The sequence below is a fragment of the Dermacentor silvarum genome, chromosome 8 (genome assembly GCF_013339745.2).
Source record: "Dermacentor silvarum isolate Dsil-2018 chromosome 8, BIME_Dsil_1.4, whole genome shotgun sequence".
Taxonomy (NCBI): Eukaryota; Metazoa; Arthropoda; class Arachnida; order Ixodida; family Ixodidae; genus Dermacentor; species Dermacentor silvarum.
In genome coordinates, this window is record NC_051161.1 from 177,626,567 (window position 1) to 177,654,478 (window position 27,912).

The following is a 27,912-nucleotide window of genomic DNA, read 5'->3' on the forward strand; positions in this document are numbered from 1 at the left end:
AACCGGGATAAGAGGATGGACAACATCCCGATCGAGGTTTATATACCCGAAGAGCGGAAGAGGGTAGAGAAAGAAGTGGTTTCACCTCGGAAAGATAGGAAGTCTATAAGTGATGTTGAGTCCAGGGAGTATCAAGCACTAGACGTGATGGGACATCGGGACCCCGAGAAAAAGGGCGAAGGGGCTAGATACCCAAATCGCCCTAGACATGTAACGCGTAAGGGTAGGAAAAAGATTCGCAAGAGATGGAAAAAATAGGGCAGACGCGATGGTCGGAATCAAAAGGAAAAACATTTAGGAATGGCATGCGGAACAATGCGGGATGCAGAAATGTGTATAGAAAGGAAAACACTAGCAGTACCTACGCTTATCTAGGGCATGTGAAGTATTGTAAAATATGTCTAGGCCCAAAGTTTATTCATGTGAGAGTGTCTCAGAACATTAAATAGTGAACATTGTGGACAATTGAGTGAAGTGTATTAGGTGGTGAAAAGTGCATAAAGTGAACTCTTAAACGCGGTGAACAGTGCGTCTGGTGAATTGTGCGCAACAGTGTGGTGTTGTGTAGTGCATCGAGTCTTCAATGAACCAGCACCAATGTCACTACGAGGAGTCACAGTCATCACCTGAACGCCAAGAGTGAGCAGTTTTTTGAGAAAAAACTCTTGAAGAGGGGGCCTATGTCACATGTAAGAGGCCGCCGGTGGCGCGAAAAAGAAGAGGAGCACGCGATGCCCGGTGTTCCGAACGGCGCGAGCGCGCGAGACGCACGAACCGAGACATAGTCGAGGGATGAACGGCGCTGTCCGTGGAGTTTCAACGTGGCACCGGGTCAGGAAGGTCGCATCGCGAGCTCCGCACTGGCGACGGGAAACTTGGGGGTCTGGCCGAGTCCGCGACGCTGGCCGTTCAAGGTGTGGCCGTCGACCTCGGCAAGTTCGGGCGAGGCTCCTGGACGAGCTGCAGCTTCTCACGGCAGGACCAGGCACCCCAGAGAGGATCCCCCTTCTGCGGCAGACCGGCACGTTCGATTCTCCTCGGGACGCCACGTCGGCACTCACGAAGAGATTGCGACGCATCCCGACGCTAGGCCTATCCAGGTGGGCCTAAGCTACGCCGAGCGCCATCGCTGACGAGCGCATCACCGGCGAGATACCGACGAGCTCACCACCGACAAAGGAGGCAACGCGAGTCGTCGGCATCTACTGCAGTAACGACGCCCCGAATGAATGCGACTTGGACCCAACGAGAGGAGCTCCAAGTCGGCGGTCCGTAAGAGCCCACGTTTTGATCGCGACTACAGTGAACTAGAAGTATTGGGTAGTGGAAAGAGCGGAGGGCTGGGCGCACAGGCAACGTGAAGCCAAGAGCGAAGACTCCCGCTAAGGGCGCTGGTGCGGTCTTCCCGAGGAGACCGTGCCTGTTGGAGCCCGCGTTGCACGCGTAGCTGCAACCGCTTTACCGCGTCGTTCTTGGTGTTACGAGCGAGCGTGCTTTTCGTGTTTTTGCAAGTGAAGCTACTGAAAGTGCCGAGCATGACCATTTGTCTGTTCGATGCTGCCCTGTTGTCGCTTTTTGGATAACGTAAAGGAAGAAGAAAAAAAGCGATACGCATTGCTATGCGCCCGGATGCAAGAGCGGGTATCCTGGTTTTCGAGAAGTAAATGGGCGCTCAAAATCACTAAGAATGGCGCTCTCAATTCGCCAGATTGTGTTATAGACCTGTCTCAGTCCGTTCATATAAACGTCAACACAATACAGGCATTGCAAATCTAGCACAGAAGTGCGTCATAATGTGTCGGGCAAGACGGTTCCTCTGCTAGCAGCGGACATATCCGAGTTCGGAACATCCAACGTCCAATGCATTACGAGGGTTACATGAGAATCGGCCAATATGTTTCGCGTGTCCAGTATATAAAATAATTTGCTTCATCCGGATTTGTTGTACTCGACATTGCCTGTACTTTGTTCTTGTCGCCTGGTTGCTTGCCAGAGCACCGTCTTCTATATCGTTGCCCTGGCCTTTACGCTATGACGACCACCTCACCACGATGACCAGTATCAAAACGATGAGTGCCAACAAATGCATTTTAGAGTGCCTTTTTTGGAGTGCCTAAACACAATCACCGGAGGAAACAATGGGAGAGGAGTCTTCATTGCAAAGATAAGACACTCTCTGAGACTTCAACTTTGTGGGAGAGGCACTTTGAGTCACATTTTATTTTGTGCCACTATGTTCACTTCATCAAGGGTGAGGAAATAAGGATTCCTCGAGGTAAAACAGCGCTGACCGACGCCGCGGTGCCCAAGCTCCTGCCCGATTTGCCGTCCTACCTCTCAAAGGAAATGCGTCAGAGAAGACCAGAGAGAAAACGCGTTGCAGTGTGCCCAGCTGCACGCACGAAGAAGGTGCGTTTGTCTCGTCGCAACGTTCATGATTCATCATCCCAAGATGATAGTGCGGATGGCAACGACAGCCTAGATGTGACAGCGCCCCAGCCCTATCTTCAAATGATCGTAAACAGTGTGGATATTAGAAAGTAAATTCTTTGTGCATTTCTGCTGCAGGATGATCCGAGACATCACTGAAATAATGAGATCCAGATTTCCAAGGCAAGTTCTGCGGCCAGAGTCTGCTTCTGTGGAAAAGATTCTTTCGTTTTTGACACGCATGACCGAATGGGAGCTGCATGCAGGTGGTCGAGGTGGCTTCCTGTCCGCATCTACTGCTGTTGGCCTGAGAGTCACAGTTTAAGCGTTCTGTCGTTGCTGACCTACATTACAAAGAATGTTAGCTACAAGTACGTAATGATCTCAAAACTGAGTCAGGACCCAGTGGAAAATCGCTTCGGTATAGCACGGCAGTCAAGCGGTTGCAATGCCCATCCAATACACAGTTCCTCATTACTGTGTCTTGCCTAAGTATTTATGGGCTTGCCGGATCTGTTGCTAATAGGAATGCTGAGCCTGGTGTTCTTACAGCATTCCTTGAGCCAGACATGATGGAAGGCCCAAAGCCTGGCAAAACTGACATTATTCAAAGCCTTCTTGATGATGATGACATTCCCATTGCAGGGTATCAAAAGCAGGGCCCTGTACCAGACCATGTCTCATGTGTTCAAGCAAAAAGTAACGACCAGCTCATTTTTTATATTTGTGGTCATGTTGCCAGGAAGTTTTTGTTGAAATTGGAGTGTGATGGGGGAATTCCACAAATTGCTTCTCCCAAAGAAGGAGGATGTTGATAGTCTTGCTGCAGCTCAGTACACCAGGCTGTACACCAGGAGACAATGGTGGCCTACTGTATCCAACCGGATGGCTTTTCATGTTTATTCGAAGATTAGAAAACCTTTTCACAGCCACATTCAGCATGCGGGAGCTGCATCGTGAGAGTGTTAATATTGTTATTACTCTTGTTAAGAGAAACCGACATGACCGTATAGGGTGCGCCAGCCATGCAGAATCTTTGACGACGAAGGTTGCAGCTTCTTATGTTACCTCACAAGGCTGCACTTTTTTGTGAAGTCCTTAAACCGTTCCAAAGAGTCGGGTGACCTCAAGATATCAAGTTGAGCCGCTGTAGATAAGTATGAGAAATGGTATTGTGTACTCTCTACCGTGCAACTCATCTTTTGCAGTATGTTTCTTGAGAATGCCTCTCCCTACCTACTGATAGAGTGACTGAAATAAACTGTCTGCAGGAGACTCAGGCTTCTGAAATGCATCGCTTGCTTAAATCATAATGATAGAAGAATGCAGCACTATGCATGCATTCAGTACAAATTTTATGCTAAACATTTCTAGAGAATTACCTGTCTGGTTGGGAAAATAGATTAGGACATAGACAGTGACTCCAACCCAGTAAGGGTATTTATTAGCCCGACGTAATATAAACCGCGTGAAGGGCATCCTACCCTCTGTGTATGTCAATGGCCTTGGAGATACGGCGAAAAGAAGTAAAGACCCCCGCTCTAGGTCACCAATACTAAAACATCTCACTCCCCCCCGCCCCCCCTTCAACGGCTTTCCCGCGGGTAAAGCGTCCCCCAGTATCGGTCATCCCAGTCGACCAGCAACGCCGCAGCCTCCCCACCATTTCGCCATTTTCGTGTGTCAATAACAGGTGCCCTGTCGAGTGTCTCCCCACCTTCCTTTCTCTCCCCTTTCTTACGATGGACCCTTTAAAAGCTGCACACCGTCACCTCCGAAGAATACCCTCTGAAGAAGGAGGCGAATTGGCTCCGAAACGTCGGGTTAGTAAATACCCTTACTTGGTTGAAGTCACTGTCTAAGTTCTATGCAAGACAAATGTATTTTCTCTGTTTCCAACGGGACTTGTGACTGGTGCAACTGGGTAAAAAAAGTTAAATTTTGATGCTAAAAGTGCACTCTGCTGCTGCAGCACGAAGTGCGTGCATCGTGAGAACATACATTGTAGGTACGTACTGTGCCCCGCCATACCATGCAACAGATCTTAGTGTTGCTTACATAAAATCATATTGACATATTTGGCATGAGGAAAAATAAACACAGCATTCTGAAACTCTGTGCCGCCGCACTCGCCTGCTGCGTTCTGCCGCAGACTCCCTCAGCCGGTGCTCGGGAAGTGAGCGCGCGCGCCATCTGGTGAGCTTCTACACAATATGCCTCGCGCCGAGGCCGCCGCTTCTTCCACTACCCAATATTTTCTAGTGCACTGTAATCGCGACGCAGTTAGGCCGGGGCCAGGGTGGTCAGACTTGGACGAGTCAGGGATAGGACTGACTTAGAGACATTAAGGCGGAGTTACGCTCCGAGATAGATTATTTTCTGGGAGTTTTGGTATTTAGTTAGAGTTGTGTATTTTGTATTGAGTAAGCATTTTCGTTGAGTTATGTCTTTAGTTTTGAGAGGCTTTAGTTGTTTAGTTGTGGTTTTAGTGTTGTGTGTCGCGTGTGTTCACCGTCCCTGTACATATTAAATCCTCGTTTGCTGTGCCGCCGGTCGCGTCTCTCCTCCATCGAGAGTAGCGCATGCACGCAACTCTCCACACTCCCAAGTAAAGGTGACACTGTCGGCCATTCTTGCATTTTTCCGACGCGCCGGCCTGCAGTTGAACTCATCTAAGTGCCACTTTGGACGTCGTCAAATTAACGTTCTTGGCCATCTCGTCATTGCCGCTGGTGTTCAACCCGACCCTGACAAGATTCGTGCTGTCCAGAACTTTCCTGTTCCGTCTTCCACCACAGATGTAAGAAGCTTTGTAGGACTGTGCTTGTAAATCCATTGTTTCATCAAGAATTTCGCCCAAACCGCCCGCCCATTTACCGACTTGCTTAAAAAGGACGTTACTTTCCCATGGGGCTTTGCTGAAACCAAAGCCTTCTCTGCCCTCGTACGCTCATTATCCATCTGCCGCCACTGAACTTGACACAGATGCCAGTGGCCATGGAATCGGGGCTGTACTCATTTAATGGCAGCGTAACTCAGAGCGCGTAATTACATACGCCAGCCACCTCCTGTCACCCACCGAGAGGAATTTTTTAATTACTGAGTGGCAGTGCCTGTTTGGGCAGTAACCAAATTCCGCCCCTACTTGTACGGCTGCACATTTTTGTGGTTATCGATCACCACGCCTTGTGCTGGCTCTCGTCACTGAAGGACCCCACTGAACGATTTTGCAGATGGGCATTATGGCTCCAAGAATATTCATTTACTGTTTTATACAAGTCAGGCCAGGCCGCTTGCACAAGGACGCCGACTGCCCTGAATATGATGCGCATGACACCGACTCTTGCCTCCTGGCCATTTCTAATCTGCGAGACATCCGCACTGAACAAAGGCGTGATGACGGCTTACGTGTTTTCATCGATCGTCTCAATTCTGGAAATTTGGAGCCCACGCTGCGCATGTTCGTGTTCCGTGACGACGTTCTCTACCGTCGCAACTTATGCCCTGAAGGACCAGAATTTTTACTCGTTGTGCCACGCCATCTCTGGACCGCAGGCCACCTGGGCGTTTTGCGTACCTATGACCGCGTATGACCAGGCCTGTATGTGCACCGCTACGTTGCAGCCTGTGTGCGCTGCCGCTGCTCTGCTGCCGCTGGACGCCTTCACCCCATCGATGTGCCCTCAGAACCATTCTTTATCGTTGGTCTCAAGCTTCTTGGCCCTTTCCCGACCTCCAAATCTGGGGACCGGGTATGTGATCACGTGAGCTTTGCGCACAAGCTGTGCAACTGAGGTGGCGGATTTCCTTTTACATGACGTTATCCTCCATCACGGCGCACCTAGGCTCACTGATCGTGGCTGCACCTTCTTCTCCCGCATTGTTGAAGACCTACTTCGCTCCCGTTTTGCCAAGTGCAAGCTTTCCACAGCCTACCTCCCGCAGACATGGAGCGGCTCAATCGCATGTTGACAGAAATGCTGTCTATGTACGTTTCTGACGACCACAGTGATTGGGACAGCACGTTACGCTTCGTGACCTTCGACTATACTTCGTCCCGTCATGCGACCGTTCGCTTTTCATCCTTTTACCTTGTGTTCGGCCGGCACCCTACTTTGCTCTTTGACACGCAGTTTCCTTCCTCGACGAACACTCCCACTGAATACGCTCAAGATGTCTTCGCCTGGGCTCACATGGCATGCCAGATTGCCGGCTTCGGCTCACCGAGTCTCAAGCAGCGCGGAAGATTCGGTACGACAGCCGACATCGGGACGCACACTTTTCCCCTGGCTCGTTGTCCTCCTGTGGACGCCACGTCACCGTATTGGCTTATCTGAAAAGCTGCTGCAGCGCTACACATGGCCCTACACGACATTGCGTCAGCATGGCGATATGAACTATCAGATCGCTCCACTGGACTCTCGTGTTCCCACTGACGTTGTGCATGTATCCCGGCTGAAACCCTACTTTGCCGCGAGTTCACCTCCCTTATAGTTAGCGCCGAGATGGCGCCTTTGCACGCTGCGGTTATGTTACGGCGCAACCAAGAATGGCACTAGTCAGAAGGCGACGATTTGACGTGTAGAGTCAGTCTCGCCAGCCATCTTGTTTGTGCATCGTAGCCTCTCTTGTATATATGTATTGTAAATACACCTGTATATGTGACTTCCACAACGTAACAATATTAAAACCAAAATATAGCTATTTTTCCTTGATTCTGTGACTAAATTGGCATGCGGTGATGCAGGTGGAGTCCGAATAGTGCACTGTAAGGTGTCCACAATTCTCGCCAGGATCACACTGCCAATAACCGTGGCACGTCAAAAGCACACATTGATGGTGGTTGGAAGCGTGCAGCTAGGGCGGCTAGCACGATTGATGTTAATCTTTTAGGTTTTTCAAAATTTATGGGTGGTACACCTAATATTTTCTAGTAATTATATGCCACAGTCACAGCATATTACGCTGCAACGTTGCCAGAACGACATTGTGTCAAGGGGGATTCTAATACGTAGGTGTCTATGAGCCCTTTTCTGGGACCGGGCTTTAGCGACGTTGTACCCAGGAAAATGTATGAATGAGGAACGTATCAGCAGGGTTCTACTGTATTATCACACCCCTAGCTGAAAGTCTGCACCTTTTTCTGCTTGCACAAGTTTTTCATGCCTTCTTCTAATATCTATGCCAGCAGAAAACAAGGGGAAACAGGGCAAGTATAGCTAGATGTGGCAGTAAAGACGTACTAATGAAGTGAGTGAATAGTTTGCGGTCCATTTTCTAGAATTGACACATACGGTCAAACCTCTATATAACGAAGTCGGCAATATCGGCAATTTGTTTCGTTACATTAAAATTTCGAATAATAAAGTTCTTCATCCATCCATCATCCATTAAAATTTCGATCATTGAAATTCGCGAAATAAGTACAGTCGCTGATAGATTTTTCTTCCACGTAAGGGGCCGAGAGATTTTTGAATTATCGGGCAATCGGAAAAAAGCAAACTTGAATGGAAAAAAATTAAATGTTGTTGGATTTGAGAGGCTGCAACGAAAGATATGGTTTCATGTCATGTCGAGAATATCTTCACATTGGCAGTGTGAACGGAAGCGTTCACTCTGCCCCCATGGCTGATAGTGTCGCCCGCAGTGGGACGACACTATCATGCCTCTGCCCATCAGTCCAAAGCTCGAGATTATGCATAATCGGCACGCTCACTGCCTTGGTTGTTGTGTTAATGCATAGCTTGATCCCCTCCCCTTGCTCACGCGGGAAGACGGCACTCGTCAAGCCCTGTCGGCTCACATTTGTGCGCTTTCTCATTGTACCCAAAGCATGTGGGGCGACACGATAGTCGCCATTGGACCTTATTTATAACATGACACTGCTCCCCTCTTGGTTGCGCAGCCCACAATTCGAGAGGTGCGTTCGCCAGCAGCTATTTGTAATTCACCCATTTGGCCATCTGTGTCCACGGAACTTTCCATTTATTGTCTTGGTATTCCTTCACGGCGGCAGAGCTTGATTATATTGAAATCGTGTATAAATGCACTTCGTTGTATTGAGGTTCTAAATACATAGTGTTCTATGAACAACAAGTTTTAAAAAGGTAAATACTTTGTTATATTGAGAACTTCGTTATATCAAAATTTGTTATAATTGAGCTTTACCTGTATATTCCTGTGGTGGGACGTAGCATTGGTTTGAATTTACGCAGTGTGATAGCATGTGAAATAAACACAATTGGCATCGTTCAAGTAGAGGATTCAGTTTTCCTTCTGAAAATTTGGTCGATAGCTGTTTTCATGTGCCGGGAGGGCCTATATTTTGGAAGGGGAATCAAATCTTAACCTGGTGATTTAGCTCTTGTGACCACTGAATAATGATAGCAGGTTTGGGCACATGGCATAATTGCAGCACCATAAGTCTCTGTGCAACAGACGTGTTATGGTTTGCATGTGCAGCACATTATCAAATTCCACCGGACAGCCAAGGCCAACAAGAAGCAGGTTCTGGTGCCACGTGGGATGGTCAAGTCTTTGCTCTACCAAATTTTGGATGGAATCCACTACCTGCACTCCAACTGGGTCCTGCACAGGGATTTGGTATGCTCGCACATATGGGCTCGCCTCTGTGGGCCATAGTTTCACTTGTATTAAGTGGAAGCAGTGGAGAAGGTATCTAGAAATTTGGTTGACTGGTAAACAACACACTAACACTTTAAATGTCAGCATGCAAGTGGGTTATATATACTATATATATGATGGGCACTGCATCAGGCCAAGATAACTTAGGAGCACCGACTTTTGGGTGAATTGGTTTTGCATAGCAGAAGACTGTCAAGCACGCCCAAACAAGGACAGAGCGCGGTATAGGCAACACAAGCGCTTACTTCCAACTGATGGTTTATTCACAGAATTGCACAATATGAACACTTGCATTCATGTTGTCACAAGACCGAAATGCCGATATCAGGTAGCCATGCACAGAAACTTAGTTTCTTTAGAGTACAGAAAAACAGAAGGTGCACTGACACACGCAGCACCCGCCTTTCTAATGCAATTTGCTTCAATTATCTCCCTAACATCCTGGTTCTTATTTTTGTCTACTATCCTACACATGTTGAACAACGGTTTACACGGCTTCTTGTTCGTTATTCCACACTCATGACAATGCACAGAAAGACTCCCATCAGGGTAATTCCCCACGTTCCTCCTGTGTTCTCGAAGCCTGTCATTCAGGCATCTACCAGTCTGACCGATATAGCTGGAACCACACGATAAAGGAACTTCTACGCCAGCCACACATGCTACAAAAGGATCACTATGTTTAATAGTGCAGGGCTCTTTCTTTTTCTCGAAAGGATTAGCCATTGGCAAAGTTTTTCAAGCTTCTCGGGGGTGGAAAGCACCATGCTGACATTGCTACGATTTCCTATCTTTAGGCGGTGCGAGGTATTGTGCATGTACGGAATTACTACAGTGCGGAATCCATTTGCTTCTTGAAAGCTTGTTCCCTTTCCTGTTTGTTTTTTCAATTTTTGCTCAGCTGTCAGTTATCAGCTATCAGCTCAGTTGTCAGGATAACCTGCTAACACAAGTCGTGTCCCTTGCCTTTGGAAACTTTCTGCCCTGGAATGAAAACAAGATTTCTTCAGAGCGTTACCTAAGCACTGCCCAGCTATTGCTCTTTTAACAAGTTTCGAATGGGTTGAATGAAAAGGTAACAGGGGTTTACATGCCCTTGGATGATACTCCCAGCACACATGATTCTTAATGAATTTCAGCTTCAAATCAAGAAACCGTAAAACACCATCTTCTGGAATTTCCTTCGTTTATTTTAAAGGATCACAACATTCACCAAAAAGGGTCATGAGCTGATCTACAGACGCTAGAAAACCATCTACACCTCTCTCTGTCTTTGTTTGTGCGTGCTTGACCATCTTCTGCAAGATAACTTGACAGATTGGGATAAGTGCGCTGTTCTTGTAAGGTCATGCATCCTTTTAGCTCATTTTCCTGAATTTTCTTGTTGGCAATTTGCAGTGAAACGCAACTGCCATCCAAGGGCGACATTTAGATGGATTTGTTTTTCACTTCACATTGTCAAGGTGCAGAACATTTCACTTTTAAAAGGATTTGCACTAAATAACAGTCTCTTCACATATAAAAAAGAAATGTGGCTATGTGAGCTGATGCACAGTGCTTGCTGACTGCATTAGTGAAACTTCTGTTGTTGTGAAAATGACCTCAACCATGTTGTGCATGTGATACTCCAGGGACAACCTTGCACATCCTTTGCAGTTGTCCTCATTACAGCACAAAATGTCATTTAAAAGGAAGCCTTAGCTTGGGACCTCCTATTTGAATACATGGGAACGGAGGAATCGTTTTTCTCGGCAACCACTACACCAAATTACATCAGATTTGTTGCATTTGAAAGAAAAACATCTAGTGACCGTTACAAGTGATATTTTGATTTAAATAATAAATTTTTAAATAAAAATTGTCAAAAATAGTAAATATTCAGAAAACGAAACAATAAAGTTTATTACTCTAACCCAGCAATTGAAAAGGAAATCATAATTCTGTAAATTGCATTTAATAGTACAACTAAACAACGCCTCCTCTAACTATATACTATATGCCAGTCAAACGGGCGCCGGGGGCACTGCCAAACCCTCTCGGGGCGGCCGCTAGAGGCGCTGAGGTCTGGCACTACGTTCCCTCCTCTGAAGGTAGGCCCAAAGCCTCCGTAAGCAGCACTCGTGATGTTGCGGTGTGCTTAGGGTGTGTGCTTGCTCGTTCCGAGCTTATCGAGGCTTCGCAAACGCTCTGGACTCTCATGGAACTTCCTGTGCTCTGTTGCGAAACGTGTGACGAAAAGCAAGGAAATATGGTTCTCCATCTCATCGCAAAGAAGTTTACGAAGCTCATTTTCACGAACTATGCCGTTAGAGTGACGGACAGAAACATGGGGACTAAGCTTCTTGAGCGGAAACCATTGTCCCGCAAAGTGTTGAAGTTATAGCTGGATAACTCAGTGAAGCCGTGGGGTTGTTCTTCATGAGGAAGTCGACAATGCGTGATCATTTTAGTTGCCCACGGTAAGGGTGAAAAAAACACAGTTTATACTGGTGTCTCTACTACGTGGCATACTTCATTTTTCCATGTTTATCGAAACAGACCGATTGCTCTTCTTCCCGCTTGGTGCCGCTCTGGTACTGAAAGCTGCTTACGATTTACTTGGCACTGATGTTAAAGAAACTTAACATGGGATAATCTGCTAGCACCAACAGCAAATGTTTAAATTATAATGCCCGAAATGTTGAATGAAAAGCCGCTGCTCTGTCCCAGCCATTGGAACGGCTCTTCCTGACCCATAGAAGCACCGCGCGAGACAGTGTCAGAGCGTGGCGCCACCGCTCAGTGAAAGCGCGCAACTCCGCGGGGGAACGTCAACAATGGGAGAGCGAGCCGTCTGCCTGGCATCTAGCTAGAGGAGGCGTTGATCTAAAGCAGACAAAATTGATGTATTATGCATGTCTGTTAAATACATCTCTAATATTTGAGTAGGACTTTTCTAAAACCCTAATAAACCATTGTAGCAAGTTCATTTGAGATATAAAATTTGTCCGGTTTGGAGATGCAGTTTACAGAACTGCGATATCTGTTCTTGGTGCAGAGTTACAGGGTTGTCTTTTATTTTCTTTCAGACTTATGAAATCTTGCCAAAAAAAAAAAAGTTAGGCCCTAAATCAAAATGACACTTCCAACAGTGACTAGAATTTATCTTTGTCTCCCAATTGCAACACAATTCATTAAAATCGACCCAGGGGTTTATCTTGGAACAGCATTTTTACATTTTACATGTACTGTTTTTACACGATTCTAAAGCGTCCTCCAATCTAATGTGCACCCAACTTTCACGGGCTTAGAGTAAGAAAATAAAAGTGCACCGGAATGTAACATGCACCTGATTTATGAAAGAAAAATATAGCATGTTCCCATGTTTGCGATCACAAAGAACGAGATGTGCAGGAACGAGATGTGTGTAAAGGTAAACCTTTACAGAACAGGAACTTTTTTTTGATAAGCTTTCATAATGAAAGGTATGTGTTGTCACCATTTGCGTTTCATTGGCCCAAGATACCAAGCACGCAAGGCGGTATCTTTGAGTGATCACTTTTACAGATACTACCACTTGCAAGAAATTTTGCGTGACTCGGCACTGTACTTGTTGAAATATGCGGCTAAGAGAGCGTTTCTGGCACTCTGCACAGCTAGCGAGCTTTGTGCAACGCAAGAAACACTGGTAGTCATATGCGCTTCCACATTCGATGCTAAGTCGCCCAAAATCTTGCGAAAGTGATATTGTTATGCCGAGAAGCATTTATTTAAATCTGCAGGGCAGATAAATCGGAACGGTTGGCGTGTTGCAAGCCCGGCACAAGAGCAACCAGCCGAACGTCGTCTTCCTTCTCCACTGACAGTCCCCGTGGTCATTTGCGCTGTTTCTGCCCTCTGTTATGAGAGCTCGTGACATTTCCCCGTTGGCAGACGAAACCCGCCGGGCAAGTCAGTCAGTCGTTCGGGAATTGCAAGGCTTCAGGCGGGCAACGTGAGTGACTTCGGTTTTGGCCGAGTGTCATCCAGTGCTCGTGAGCCGTGCAATGCGATAGTTGACCTCGCTGAGGCGTTCAAGTATAACGTAGGGCCCAACATAGTGGGCCAAGAACTTCTGGCACAAGCCACGCTTTCGTAAAGGCGTCCAGAGCCACACAAGGTCGCCAGGATCGAAATATACATGTAGGCGACGACCGTCGTAGCTGATCTTTGACCGGTCCTGCGAGGCCAAGGTGCGTAGCTGAGCAATGCGTCGCGCTTCTGCTCGACAGAGGACCTTGGTAGTAGCTATTGTCATGAGCGAAGTAGGGAAACATGGTGTCGAGTGTATAACGAGGCGGACGAGCATAAAGCAGGAAGAACGGTGAGTAACCGGTGGTCTCGTGTCTTGCGGTATTGAAGGCATAAGTGACAAAAGATAGGATGCTGTCCCAGTTCTTATGTGTGGAATCGACATACATCGACAGCATGTTGGCAACCGTTCGGTTGGTACGTTCGACCAGACCATTGGTTTGTGGATGGTATGGCGTCGAGTGGCGGAAGATAGATGAGCACAGACGAAGGGTCTCTTCGACAACGTCTGCAGTAAATTGTCTCCCAAGATCGCTGATTATAATGCGAGGAGGCCCATTTCAGAGAATGACGGAATATAACAAGAAAATGGAAACTTCTGTTGCTGTTGCCGATGTCAGCGCTGCCGTCTCACAATAATGGGTGAGGTGGTCTACACACACAATAACCCAATGATTGCCATTGGAGGATCACGGGAAGGGGCCCAGGAGATCTATGCCAACTTGTTCAAAAGGGGCGCTGGAAGGCGGAACTGGCTGAAGTCGACCATGCGGTGTGTTTGTAGGTCGTTTGTAACGCTGGCTTTCGGTGCAACTGGCGACGTACCGCTTGGTATCATGACGCATCTTGGGCCAGTAAAAACGTTCTTTAGCATGGTAGAGTGTTCGTGTGGATCTCAGATGACCTGAAGTGGGATCGTCGTGCATGGCACATAGCACTTGAACGCGGAGACTCTTGGACACAACTAAAAGGTAGCACGCGCCAGTGGTCGAGTAGCTCTTCTTGTACAGGACGCTGTCACGTAGGCGAAAACAGCAATCTTCTAAAGGCTCGTGTGCTCCCCAAAATGACACTTCTTTGAATTGAGGACCAGGCCAGCCTTCTCCAAGTAGTTCAGCACCAACTCCAGACGCTTGTTATGCTCACTAAATGTTCGGCCGAAGATCACAACGTCGTCCAGGTAGCACATGCAAACTTCCCATTTCAAGCCACGCAGTACAGTGTCCATGAACCGTTCGAACGTTGCGGGTGCGTTGCACAGCCCGAAAGGCATGACGTTAAATTCAAACAATCCGTCGGGCGTTACAAATGCAGTTTTTTTCTTATCCTCAATGTGCATAGGAATCTGCCAGCAACCTGACCACAGATCAACAGAGGAGAAGTACGAGGCCGCATAAAGGCAATCGATGGCGTCGTCTATTCGCGGAAGCGGGTACACGTCTTTTTTGGTAACGTTGTTTAGGCGTCGGTAATCAACACAGAATCGCCACGTACCACCTTTCTTTTTCACCAATATTATTGGTGCTGCCCAAGGGCTAGATGACTCTTGAATGACTCCTTTGGTTGGCATTTCTTCAACTTACTCACTGATTATCTTGCGCTCTGCGGGCGACACGTGATAGGGTTTTTGTCGAATCGGTTGAGCAGATCCTGTGTTGATGTGGTGGTGAGTTCTAGACACAGGGATCGATGTCAGGCCATCGTGCTGCGGGAAGTCGAATACTGAGGAGTGTTTCACAAGGAGCGCCACCAATGCAGCACGATTATGGTTACTGAGCGATTTAGCGACCATGGAAACGAATTTTGAGTCCACAGGGTGCATTTTACTGGCGTCTGCTGTGTCCGGAAGTTCTGTAAGCACTGCCATGGGTATCGGCGAGTCTTCTTGAAATGTGGCCAGCTTTAAGCCTTAAGGCAGCACCACCGCTTCAGTAGAACAATTTATCGCCCATAGTCGTATGCGTCCATTCAGCACCGATACCATGCAATGAGGAACCAACACGTTTTTCTTTAGGCAGTTCACATGTACAGGGTCCACTGCAGCAACGAACGGGTTGCAAGTAGAACAAACAACTGAAACACCCATCGTGGATAAAGAGGGCACAACGGTATCCTCGGAGATGCAACATACACTCTCTTGGTTGGGTGAGTTTTCCAAGATCACAGATAAAGCACTTTTACCCACACTGAGTTCTCCTGTGCGGCAGTCAACATTTGCACCACACAACTGTAAAAAGTCGATCCCTAGAATCACATCGTGGGTGGAACGAGGAAGGAAAATAAACCCAGTGTTAAGAACTCGACCACCTAATGACACATCCACATTACAAACTCCGACCGGATATAACGAATCACCACCCACTCCACGAAAACTTGTGCTCTGGTCCCAACAAAACATGACCTTGCGCCCCAGAAGACTTTTAAACAGCACACTCATGACAGAAACAGTTGCACCCGTGTCGACTAAAGCCATGGTAGACGCACCGTCAATACACACATGAACCCTATTCTTCAGCATGAAAATAGTTGGAGGTATCTCAGTCGGCAGCACAGATTTTCCAGCGACCTCACCCCCATCGGTTGCGCTGGCTAATTTTCCGGCGGGGGTGACGGGAAGCGGCGCCGTGGAGATGATGACGGGATGCGCCGCCGGGGAGATGGTGATCGATACGCTTGGAAAGCTGGTGGTGGTGGCAGGGTGCGGTCTGAAGCAGGCGAACGGTTACGAGGTCTTCCCTCTCCAAAGTAGCTTCCTAAGGTGTAGGTACGTGGCTTTTCTTCTCAGGAGTGGCTTCCTAGAGCGGAGTTCCCTGGCCGCTGGTTGTCCATGATACGACCACTGTGCCACGCAGACGGTATTGATTGCCCATAGCTCGATGGTCGACGTTGGGCGCAGTATCTAGCTATGTGACCTGGTGTGCCACAGCTGTAGCACACAGGCATAGGGCGAACATCGGGATGCTGATGACACTGTTCAGCCGTGGCCGTGCGTTGAGAGTAACCAATATACTGTCCTTGCGAGTCATAGGCAGTGGCTGGTCGTCGTGAGCGACTGTTGCGTGGGCGCTGATCAAGGCTTTGGTCAAAAGAATGGTTATAGGACGGCTGGTTCAGGTCATGATGTGGACCATCTCCATAGCTGTCAAAGTCCGCTGCGTTTACTGAGTGCTGCCAATGAGTCGAGGGGGTTGCACAAATGGCGTCTCGGAAAGCGCAGGAGCTGTAACGTGGGGCCACATACCGTGCTTGTTCTTCGTGTAGGAGTTCCTCACGGACAATCTGCCGAATGGTGAACGATAAGTCTGTTGGAGGATTCGTGTCCACACTGGTTACAGTCATCACATTATCTAGCCGTCCAAATTTCGGGGCAATTCGACGAGTCTTCAGTGTTTTGAAGGTAAGGCAGTGCCATATCACATCTGATATGGTTTCCAAGTTATCTTTCCCAATGAGGAAGTTGTACAGATCTTCCGCGATTCCCTTCAAAGGGTGTCCCACCTTATTCTCTTCTGACATTTGGGGGTTTACGGTCTTACACAGGTTTAGAATTTCCTCGATGAATGTGGTGCAAGTCTCTCCGGGGACCTGAGCCCTCGGAGCTAACGTTGATTCCTCTCGTTTCTTCTTGGCATCCGAATCACCAAAACAGTTCTTAATCTCATCAACGAAACAGGCCCAGGTAGTTAGCGTGTCCGCATGGTTGTCATACCACACCATCGCTGTGCCACTCAAAAAGAAAACGTTCCTCAGTTGGGAGGCGGCGTTCCAATGATTGTACTGGCTTACCCTTTCATAATGGGTGAGCCACTCATCGACATCTTCTCCTGCCTTTGCGGAGAACGTGCGTGGCTCTCGGTAGTGCTGAATCGGAGCTGGTCCTGCCGATGCAGTACTGGGAGCATCTTCCTCTCTAGGCATGATGGTGGCCGATGGCAAAAGTCCGGCAAGGCGGCGGCTTCTCCGAAGGTCTTGTACGGACGATTCCGTTGTCGGTCGTGGGAGGTACCCAGCACCTCCACCAAATGTTACACCGAGAAGCGTTTATTAAAATCTGCAGGGCAGATAAATCGGAACGGTTGGCGTGTTGCAAGCCCGGCACAAAAGCAACCAGCTGAACGTCGTCTTCCTTCTCCACCGACAGTCCCCGTGGTCATTCGCGCTGTTTCTGCCCTGTTATGAGAGCTCGTGACAATATCTCTGAAAGTAATTATAGTCGAGCCCAAAATAAACTCACGGCAACGTTAAAAAAGCGTGCCCTGCTGCCATCTCGTGATGGCTATGATTGGTGGGTCTGACACGGTTTTTGTTTCGTATCAGATTGTGACGTGCAGGCAATTTTTGTAGCCAGTTTTTTTTTTTTTTTTTTCAGAAAAAAGGTGAGCGTCAGATTCGTGTAAATACGGTGCTTGAATAGGCTGCTGTATTGGCTCGAGCTAAAGGTTTCCTTTTAATGCCACATTCTCTGCTTTAAATGACAGACCCCTTTTTTAGTGGGGCCATGGAACAAGTGTACTGGGAGCAACAAGAGCGCTCTTTACAATGGACAGTGGCCTCAGGCTGTAGAAGATGACAGGGGCCTGCACACAGCACGTTTACACATTGCACGCGTGCATAGTTCACTGTGCTCTGTCTCTCCTTACATAGAGACCGCCGGCCGACCTCCCTGCTTCTCTCACTCTCTTGCGTTGTTGTATATCGAGCCCGGAAGACTTTTCTTAAGCATTTTAAATGCGAAGAGTTTCTTGGTGATCATTTGCTACTTTGACAGTATCTTTCTGTCTATCTATCTAGCCGCCTACGACTTTGTGCTCTCATGGTCGTTTCGGTAACTTGGTATGTACCAAAATTGGCGTACTATGACAAGAGTATATGATGAACATAAATGCTATGTTATGACATGCGTGTCATGTAGGTCATAAAACAGTCGCCTACGTCTTGGTGCTCTCATGTTCGTTTAGTTAACTTTGTAGGTACGAAAATTGGTATAGTATGACAGGGGTGTATGACGAACGTAAGTGATAGCTCATGACATAAATGTCATGACATGCGTGTGATGTAGGTCATGACAATGGCCCAGCGAAAAAAATTCACACTCAAAAACCACTGAAATGGGTTCGGACGTGGGTACTAAGTGAAGGAAACACAATGATGATGGTGGAAGTTATAGTCATGAGCATGACTCAGAAAAAACTGCAATGACTCAGTGAAAAAAGATTAACATTCAAAAACCACTGGAATTCGTTCAGACGTGGGCACTAAGTGAAGGAAACACTCAAAGATGGTGGTAGAAGTCATAGTCATGACCATGACGGAGAAAAAATGACAATGACTCAGCGAAAAAACATCAACACTCAAAAACACTGAAATGGGTTCGGACATGGGTACTAAGTGAAGGAAACACTAAACATGAGTTCTCAAAGTGGGTTCCGTGGAACCCTGGGGTTCCGCAGGTCCCTGCTCGGGGTTCCGCGAGCCACTGATAAATTTTCCGTGGTCCCGCGCTCACCAATTAAGTGGCTAAAACGACAAAGAAGAGGTGTGCTCGATCCACAGAACTTCCATTACCCATACCCGAGAGTCAAAAAGCACATCACAGCGCATAACGGCAGTGCGTGAACTGCGCAATAAATCCCTAAGCAGCTTGTAGCCACCCAACCTTTGAAAACGGGCAGCGCGCCTGAGCTTTCGTTCTTGAATCTCGGAGGCCGTAACTTACCAACATGCGCATTTCTCCCGTTTGTAGATATAGGGTAGGTACCGATAGCATGCGCACTGACGTATGCGTCGAAGGAATAAAAAAATAAAAGTGTGGAGCACCACAAATGCGCGCCGGGAAAGAGCAAGAACGGCGCTAGCGTCCAAAAACGAAGCGGCGCAGTTCGCATCGCCATGGTCCTCAGCGGCAATCGTACGCAATACATGACTAACAGCAACGCCGGAATGCTTTGTGCTTATTTGTGCCTCAAAGCCCTTATTGTTGCGTTAATCGCCGCGCGTACCACTGCGTTGGCGGCTAGCCGCGTGCTTCCATAAGTGCGTAGTCGCCATCTGTGATCGCGTCGATAGCCACCACAGTTTCGTCCGCAGCGGTTGCGGCAAACCGTAGTTTCGTTTCGACTTGGTGCGCACGTTGGCTGCGTGCCTTCATAACTGCATAGTCGCCATCCATGATCGCGTCGATAGCGACTGCGGATTTGTCCATACTTGTTGTAGCAAATGGTAGTTTCGTTTTGACTTGGTGCGTGCGTCGGCCGCCTGCCTTCTGAACCGCAAGGTTGCCGTCCATGATCGCGTCGATGACGGCCGCAGTTTCGTCAGCAGCGGTTGCGGCAAGCAGTAGTTGCGCTTTGACTCAGTGCAAAAATGTCAAAGATTGAGAGCACCGGCTACATTGCGATGTACGGACGATTTGTTGGCGACCAGCTCCCTAGCGAAAAAATAACCGGATGTGCGCGTGGTAGTGAAAAGCGTGTCTGCAGATGAAGATGCGCGCCCCTGGCTGCGCTGCAAAGGATGAAGGCCTTCGCCACTGCTAGCCCTTAATCAGTCATGAGATGACAACAATTTCAGCTTCCTCACTGCTTTTGTGCAAAATAGAAACAAGATTTGCTGATGAATTCAGTAAGTAAAAGCGTGTTGATTCATTTGTTGTTTTCTTAGTACTCTGGATAATTCGACATTAGTTTACTCAGGACATTTTAATTTGTTTAATTCGGGGGCGGGGTTCCTTGGCGCTTTATGGAGCTTAGCAGGGTTCCCCGGAACGAACATGCTTGAGAACCCCTGCTCTAAGGGATGGTGGTAGAAGTCTACTCCTAGTCAGGAGTATGACTAAGGCTTTCGCCCTAAGGTCTCTTAGGTGTAGCTAAATGGACTCTTGAGGACTCGTGACATGAATGTCATGACATGCATGTCATGTAGGTCATGAAAGAGCCGCTTACGTCTTGGTGCTCTCATGGTCGTTTCGTTAACTTGGTAGCACACTGCTTCGCATAACATTGATTCCCACAGGGCGTGGAATCTGCCAGCTTTTTTATCTAGAGAAATGTTTATGCCCTTTGGCACATGGATATGGGACCTGATTACTTGGCCTGTTCCAGAAACCAGCCAACATACTCGTAATGGGTGAAGGTCCAGAGCGAGGCAGAGTGAAGATTGGTGAGTGGCCTGGTCACTTTTCCCGAAATTAATGTTGCTCATCCTTATGCTTTTCAGCCACCTTTGTGTCACCCCTAGGGTCATGGACTTCGCGCGGTTTATGTTCATGTGAAAATGCTCCCATTTGGCAACCACTAAACAGATTAATTTTACTGGTTGTCGGGAACGTTTATTTGGGTGCTGCTGAATACGTTTACAACAATTTCTGTAAACTGAAAAATTTTGAAAAATTAGAGTTTCACCTTGAGAACTTTCTAACCTGTCAGCATGAACATCATATCGAAACTCTGTTAACTGTGTCAATTAAGCTTTCTAAGGCAGACAGAGTTTATATATTATACATAACTTTTGATTGTGCCGACAATTTATAACGAGGCTTTAGCAAAAACAATTCCACGTAAACTGTAATCTATTGCATTAGGTTTGCCTGCTGTAGACTTGCCATTAGAAGCAGTTTACTAACTTGCAATGTCTACTTATGCTGCATAGTTATTGAGTTCCAAACCGGTGCTTCCATTCTTCTTTGTTAAGTTACTGAATTTTGGCTATTTTTGTTTAAAAATTTTAAGTAAAAATTCTGCTCAGAGCAGTGGCGAGGGTTTAACTTTATTTTAAATGCAACAAATTTCTTTCAGATAAGCCTAACAGCGGTTTATCGAAACTTCTTTAGCCCCGGACACTTGCTTCAGTTTGTAACCAGTAATACAAAATAATCAAGTATCTGAAAAGAGGGCAGGTTGTAAAGCTTCCAAAAATGTGAACGCGAGCTGTGAATAACTGTTTCAGCGGACATGGGCTTTGCGCGGCTTTTCAACTCACCGCTGAAGCCACTAGCCGACCTGGACCCGGTTGTGGTGACATTCTGGTACCGGGCACCTGAGCTCCTGCTTGGAGCCCGACACTACACTAAGGCCATCGGTGAGACCCTGCTAACATTATGTCGGCTTATGTTTATTAGTATTATGTCGTATTAATTTTTAATCATAAGTACTCTGCTGCAATCATGCTAGTTTTAGCATGAAAGATGATCTTCTAATCATGGGGTAAATGTTGCATTTTAAATGCATTGTATATATAATAAACTATCATTAATTAGACTGGTTAATTATATGTTTCAGTTATTGAATCTTGAGTGGCACCCGTACATTTCTGTTGACCAGAACATTCGCTATGTTGTTATTTTTATTTTGATATTTGCCCTTGCCCTGTAATTCAAGGTTGCCTGGGCAACACGCATGCATCTTGCCGTAATGATGACTTTAATAAATGCAGTGAATGTGTCGAAGATACGTTATACCCCACCAAAATATTGATTTTTGGCCTCCCTTATTCACATTTAGAAGTGAAAGTGGCAGCTTACAACGAACAATTACATATCTACCCAATTTTAATGTACCTTCTTTTCCCAAGAAAATTGGCCCAAAGAGTACTGCATGTTACAGTTGGATATGAAACTGAAACACATTCATGGCCTTACTAACAGCGTACTGTGAGAGCCAGCGTACATGACAAGATGGCAACAAAACAAGATTTCCTGTAGATTGGTGATTATGGCATGCCACTTTCATGGTTTAATTACAAAAGCTCATTTTAGAGATAAGTTATGTTTAAAGTTCATCATTTTCAGCTTTTATTTGTCTAAATATTAGCATTCTTTTATTTATGCATTTTTGTCAGGTGAAAAAATTTTCCCATCTTCGGTTGCGAGCTACTTTCAGGGAATATCGAGTTCACTAAATCTTTTGATGCTGAAAGATGCTGCATTACTACACATCCTGCTCTTCAACACCATAGTTTTATCCAATAGACAGAATAACAGTTTTTGCGAAGCAGTCCATAACGGGCATGGTATGGCGACCTGACTGTGCAGGAAATAAAAGGGAGTGCATTTGGCATTAGAACATAAATAGAATGAGACTTTATTCGTAACATTATGCAAGCACAAAGCACCGGCGAATATTTGAAAAGAAAGACTGTCTTTTCATTCCCATACAAGGGTGCGTACAGGTCCTTGAAGTCCTTGAAAAGCCTAGAAATTGAAAAGTGCGTTTTCAAGGCCCTTGAAAGTCGTGGAATTTTTTTCCTTCCTTGAAAATCCTTGAATTTTGTGAGCAATGCACTCTGATATCGACATTGTGACCTGCTTTCTGTGGTAAATGATCGGCGTCGATCTGACTTACTCCCCATTTACGCCGGCGCGAGGGAATATGGTTCTGTTTTGCAGAACTGCGCGGAAAAAATAAAAGGCTTCACCGCGTCAAACCGCGAAACCGCGAACGTAGGGAGAGACCCGTGCCGTGCTTAGGTGCTGGCTCGGCTGGAAGTGTTTGCGCTGCTTTCCTCACCCTATCGTTCGTTTCACTCCTCACCCGTCGGTCTGCCTTGTCCCACTTTCACTCTTGCGTGAAAGGTGAAGCTGGTGAAGCTAAAGAGAGCTTTAGTGGGGCAACTTTACCACTGATGCTCAGTGCCTTTGGGTGGCAGTTTGTTATAATGTTATTTATGATAATACAAGTGCACTAACATTACCGTATTTTACGGTCTGTAACTCGCACTTCTGTATAAGATGCACCCCCCCTCAAAACGGCAGTTTTTCCGAAAAAAAAAAAATTAAGACGTACAAAGTGCCTGGTCTTTCTGTAAGCGATTTAAAAAAATGTCACAGTTTCGCCCTAAGGGCAAAGCAATGAATGTGATAGCAACACAGCAATGTCATACGAAATAAGGTGAGCAGCTCTGGTAGCAATATGAATTGTAGTAAACATGAGCTGATTAAGTAAGCAGGTGTGCTGCGGCGTAAGTAGACCGACATGAAGAGAGACTCGATGACCACGAGAAGGTGCGTGTGAAACGGTGATGTTGATGAGAACCGCTTCCCGTGGGCAGCGCGTGCGAAGGGACACACCAGTAGCGCTGCACTGCCGATCCGGGCACATTGCATGTGTAGCGTGCCTTGGAAAATGGGGCCCGACTATTACTAACTGAATGAACAAGCGTGGTGTGAGCGCGCACAAACAAACATGAATAGATCACACTGAATGACTGTAGACAACGACTGTCAAAACACGCCGCAGCAGGCGAAGGTACGTGCGGTCTATCGCTTCAACGGAAACTGAGCGGCGAATGCACAGCGCATAAAGGTCAGAGCCGTGTGGAGATAAGAGACGGTGCGGGCGAGCGACGAGCGCGGTTGTTGGCAGAGGAGAAGTGCGCCCCCCCCCCCCCCCCCCCGGAGCGGGCGCTGGCTTCCCGCTTCCTTGCTTGCGCGTGGGAGATTGAGTGCGTTCGCTCTCCGTGATAGCGCGCGTCCCCGCACGCTTCCGCTCGGGCATACGGCGCGCGGCGAATATTTTATCTATGCGGAACCTCACGGTGATGACGCCGACGGCAGAAATCCGGTTGAAGTGTCCATATAATTGCTATCGCAATAAAACGTTACAGTGACGTTTCGCTCCGTGAGCGCGGGTGACGCGCAAGCGTATGGGTGCCATATATTTCCACCCCAGGCGTATTTCTGCCGTCGTGGTTGCCGCGATGTTCCGTATGACGTCCAAGGGCGATAACATCGTTCCCGCGCGCCGTATGCTGTATGTGCTAGTGAAATCGTGCGACGGTGAGCCGAATCGCGCACAAGGGAGGAAAGCGGGAAGGCTGCCCGGAAAGGGGGAAGTCTGCCTGTACTCTCGTAGCAACTGCGCAGTTTGCGCAGCGGCCCGCGCCGTAGCTTGCCAGCGATCTGCAGACGCGACGCGACGACTTCGGGGTCGATCGACTCCCGATCTGCCTACCGCCGCTTGCGTTGATGCTCCATCCTTCTCGCACGGCGCTCGCGAACTTGATCACGAGAACCCGGCACCTCGATAGCGTGCACAGAACCCAGCGCGCTTCGCGTGGCCATAACATATGATCCGATTTTGACGGCAGTTTTTCCTGAAAAAAAAAACGTTTATAGGTCGCACCGTTCTATGAGACGTACCGACAAAAATTCTGAAAAAAATAAAACACGCGACTTATACACCGGAAAATACGGTATGCTGAATGTTCTGGCAATGTTTGATGAACCAACCTACCGTATTTACTCGATTCTAAGCACCCCCTTTTTTTCATGATTACGATGCCCAAAGTGAGGGGGGGTGGGGGGGCTTAGATTTGAATTATCTCCGTGACGCGCGGCTCCCACGCTCTCGTGACGCTCGGCTCCGGCGGCGCGCGGGCGTCACGAGTCCGCGCGCCTCTGCAGTCCGACTGTGCGGCGAGATCGCGACTGGTCTTTATTCTATGATCGCGCTGCGGACGTCGTGCCACCTCGGGACTCCGACAGCTCCGGCTACGCGCGGCTCGCGGGCGTCACGAGTCCGCGCGCCTCTACAGTCCGACTGTGCGGCGAGATCGCGACTGGTATTTATTCTATGATCGCGCTGCGGACGTCGTGCCACCTCGGGACTCCGACAGCTCCGGCTACGCGCGGCTCGCGGGCGTCACGAGTCCGCGCGCCTCTGCAGTCCGACTGTGCGGCGACATCGCGACTGGTCTTTATTCTATGATCGCGCTGCGGACGTCGTGCCACCTCGGGACTCCGACAGCTCCGGCTACGCGCGGCTCGCGGGCGTCACGAGTCCGCGCGCCTCTGCAGTCCGACTGTGCGGCGAGATCGCGCCTGGTCTTTATTCTATGATCGCGCTGCGGACGTCGTGCCACCTCGGGACTCCGACAGCTCCGGCTACGCGCTGCTCGCGGGCGTCACGAGTCCGCGCGCCTCTGCAGTCCGACTGTGCGGCGACATCGCGCCTGGTCTTTATTCTATGATCGCACTGCGGACGTCGTGCCACCTCGGGACTCCGACAGCTCCGGCTACGCGCGGCTCGCGGGCGTCACGAGTCCGCGCGCCTCTGCAGTCCGACTGTGCGGCGAGATCGCGCCTGGTCTTTATTCTATGATCGCGCTGCGGACGTCGTGCCACCTCGGGACTCCGACAGCTCCGGCTACGCGCTGCTCGCGGGCGTCACGAGTCCGCGCGCCTCTGCAGTCCGACTGTGCGGCGACATCGCGCCTGGTCTTTATTCTATGATCGCAGCTGCGGACGTCGTGCCACCTCGGGACTCCGACAGCTCCGGCTACGCGCTGCTCGCGGGCGTCACGAGTCCGCGCGCCTCTGCAGTCCGACTGTGCGGCGAGATCGCGACTGGTCTTTATTCTATGATCGCGCTGCGGACGTCGTGCCACCTCGGGACTCCGACAGCTCCGGCTACGCGCTGCTCGCGGGCGTCACGAGTCCGCGCGCCTCTGCAGTCCGACTGTGCGGCGAGATCGCGCCTGGTCTTTATTCTATGATCGCGCTGCGGACGTCGTGCCACCTCGGGACTCCGACAGCTCCGGCTACGCGCGGCTCGCGGGCGTCACGAGTCCGCGCGCCTCTGCAGTCCGACTGTGCGGCGAGATCGCGACTGGTCTTTATTCTATGATCGCGCTGCGGACGTCGTGCCACCTCGGGACTCCGACAGCTCCGGCTACGCGCGGCTCGCGGGCGTCACGAGTCCGCGCGCCTCTGCAGTCCGACTGTGCGGCGAGATCGCGCCTGGTCTTTATTCTATGATCGCGCTGCGGACGTCGTGCCACCTCGGGACTCCGACAGCTCCGGCTACGCGCTGCTCGCGGGCGTCACGAGTCCGCGCGCCTCTGCAGTCCGACTGTGCGGCGACATCGCGCCTGGTCTTTATTCTATGATCGCGCTGCGGACGTCGTGCCACCTCGGGACTCCGACAGCTCCGGCTACGCGCGGCTCGCGGGCGTCACGAGTCCGCGCGCCTCTACAGTCCGACTGTGCGGCGAGATCGCGCCTGGTCTTTATTCTATGATCGCGCTGCGGACGTCGTGCCACCTCGGGACTCCGACAGCTCCGGCTACGCGCTGCTCGCGGGCGTCACGAGTCCGCGCGCCTCTGCAGTCCGACTGTGCGGCGAGATCGCGCCTGGTCTTTATTCTATGATCGCGCTGCGGACGTCGTGCCACCTCGGGACTCCGACAGCTCCGGCTACGCGCGGCTCGCGGGCGTCACGAGTCCGCGCGCCTCTGCAGTCCGACTGTGCGGCGACATCGCGCCTGGTCTTTATTCTATGATCGCGCTGCGGACGTCGTGCCACCTCGGGACTCCGACAGCTCCGGCTACGCGCGGCTCGCGGGCGTCACGAGTCCGCGCGCCTCTGCAGTCCGACTGTGCGGCGAGATCGCGCCTGGTCTTTATTCTATGATCGCGCTGCGGACGTCGTGCCACCTCGGGACTCCGACAGCTCCGGCTACGCGCGGCTCGCGGGCGTCACGAGTCCGCGCGCCTCTGCAGTCCGACTGTGCGGCGACATCGCGACTGGTCTTTATTCTATGATCGCCTGCGGACGTCGTGCCACCTCGGGACTCCGACAGCTCCGGCTACGCGCGGCTCGCGGGCGTCACGAGTCCGCGCGCCTCTGCAGTCCGACTGTGCGGCGACATCGCGACTGGTCTTTATTCTATGATCGCGCTGCGGACGTCGTGCCACCTCGGGACTCCGACAGCTCCGGCTACGCGCGGCTCGCGGGCGTCACGAGTCCGCGCGCCTCTGCAGTCCGACTGTGCGGCGAGATCGCGCCTGGTCTTTATTCTATGATCGCGCTGCGGACGTCGTGCCACCTCGGGACTCCGACAGCTCCGGCTACGCGCTGCTCGCGGGCGTCACGAGTCCGCGCGCCTCTGCAGTCCGACTGTGCGGCGACGATCGCGCCTGGTCTTTATTCTATGATCGCGCTGCGGACGTCGTGCCACCTCGGGACTCCGACAGCTCCGGCTACGCGCGGCTCGCGGGCGTCACGAGTCCGCGCGCCTCTGCAGTCCGACTGTGCGGCGAGATCGCGACTGGTCTTTATTCTATGATCGCGCTGCGGACGTCGTGCCACCTCGGGACTCCGACAGCTCCGGCTGCACGCTGCTCGCGGGCGTCACGAGTCCGCGCGCCTCTGCAGTCCGACTGTGCGGCGAGATGGCGCCTGGTCTTTATTCTATGATCGCGCTGCGGACGTCGTGCCACCTCGGGACTCCGACAGCTCCGGCTACGCGCTGCTCGCGGGCGTCACGAGTCCGCGCGCCTCTGCAGTCCGACTGTGCGGCGACATCGCGCCTGGTCTTTATTCTATGATCGCGTTGCGGACGTCGTGCCACCTCGGGACTCCGACAGCTCCGGCTACGCACGGCTCGCGGGCGTCACGAGTCCGCGCGCCTCTACAGTCCGACTGTGCGGCGAGATCGCGCATGGTCTTTATTCTATGATCGCGTTGCGGACGTCGTGCCACCTCGGGACTCCGACAGCTCCGGCTACGCGCTGCTCGCGGGCGTCACGAGTCCGCGCGCCTCTGCAGTCCGACTGTGCGGCGAGATCGCGCATGGTCTTTATTCTATGATCGCGCTGCGGACGTCGTGCCACCTCGGGACTCCGACAGCTCCGGCTACGCGCGGCTCGCGGGCGTCACGAGTCCGCGCGCCTCTGCAGTCCGACTGTGCGGCGACATCGCGCCTGGTCTTTATTCTATGATCGCGCTGCGGACGTCGTGCCACCTCGGGACTCCGACAGCTCCGGCTACGCGCGGCTCGCGGGCGTCACGA

General features: G+C 50.0%; 1 protein-coding gene and 1 long non-coding RNA gene across 4 annotated transcripts in view; one reads left to right on the top strand and one right to left on the bottom strand.

Moving 5' to 3' along the window:
• The window catches only part of LOC125947643 (uncharacterized), a 221,550-nt gene that overhangs the window by 191,687 nt on the left and 1,951 nt on the right, over positions 1 to 27,912 (bottom strand). The window lies entirely within an intron of this gene.
• Positions 1 to 27,912, top strand: part of LOC119461880 (cyclin-dependent kinase 8) — a 260,725-nt gene that overhangs the window by 70,901 nt on the left and 161,912 nt on the right. For all 3 annotated transcript variants that reach the window (XM_049672776.1, XM_037723249.2, XM_037723250.2), the window contains exons 5-7: positions 8,893 to 9,033; positions 20,226 to 20,283; positions 21,070 to 21,201. In XM_049672776.1, coding sequence (XP_049528733.1) covers positions 8,893 to 9,033; positions 20,226 to 20,283; positions 21,070 to 21,201 — 331 coding nt within the window. The remainder of the gene's footprint in view (positions 1 to 8,892; positions 9,034 to 20,225; positions 20,284 to 21,069; positions 21,202 to 27,912) is intronic.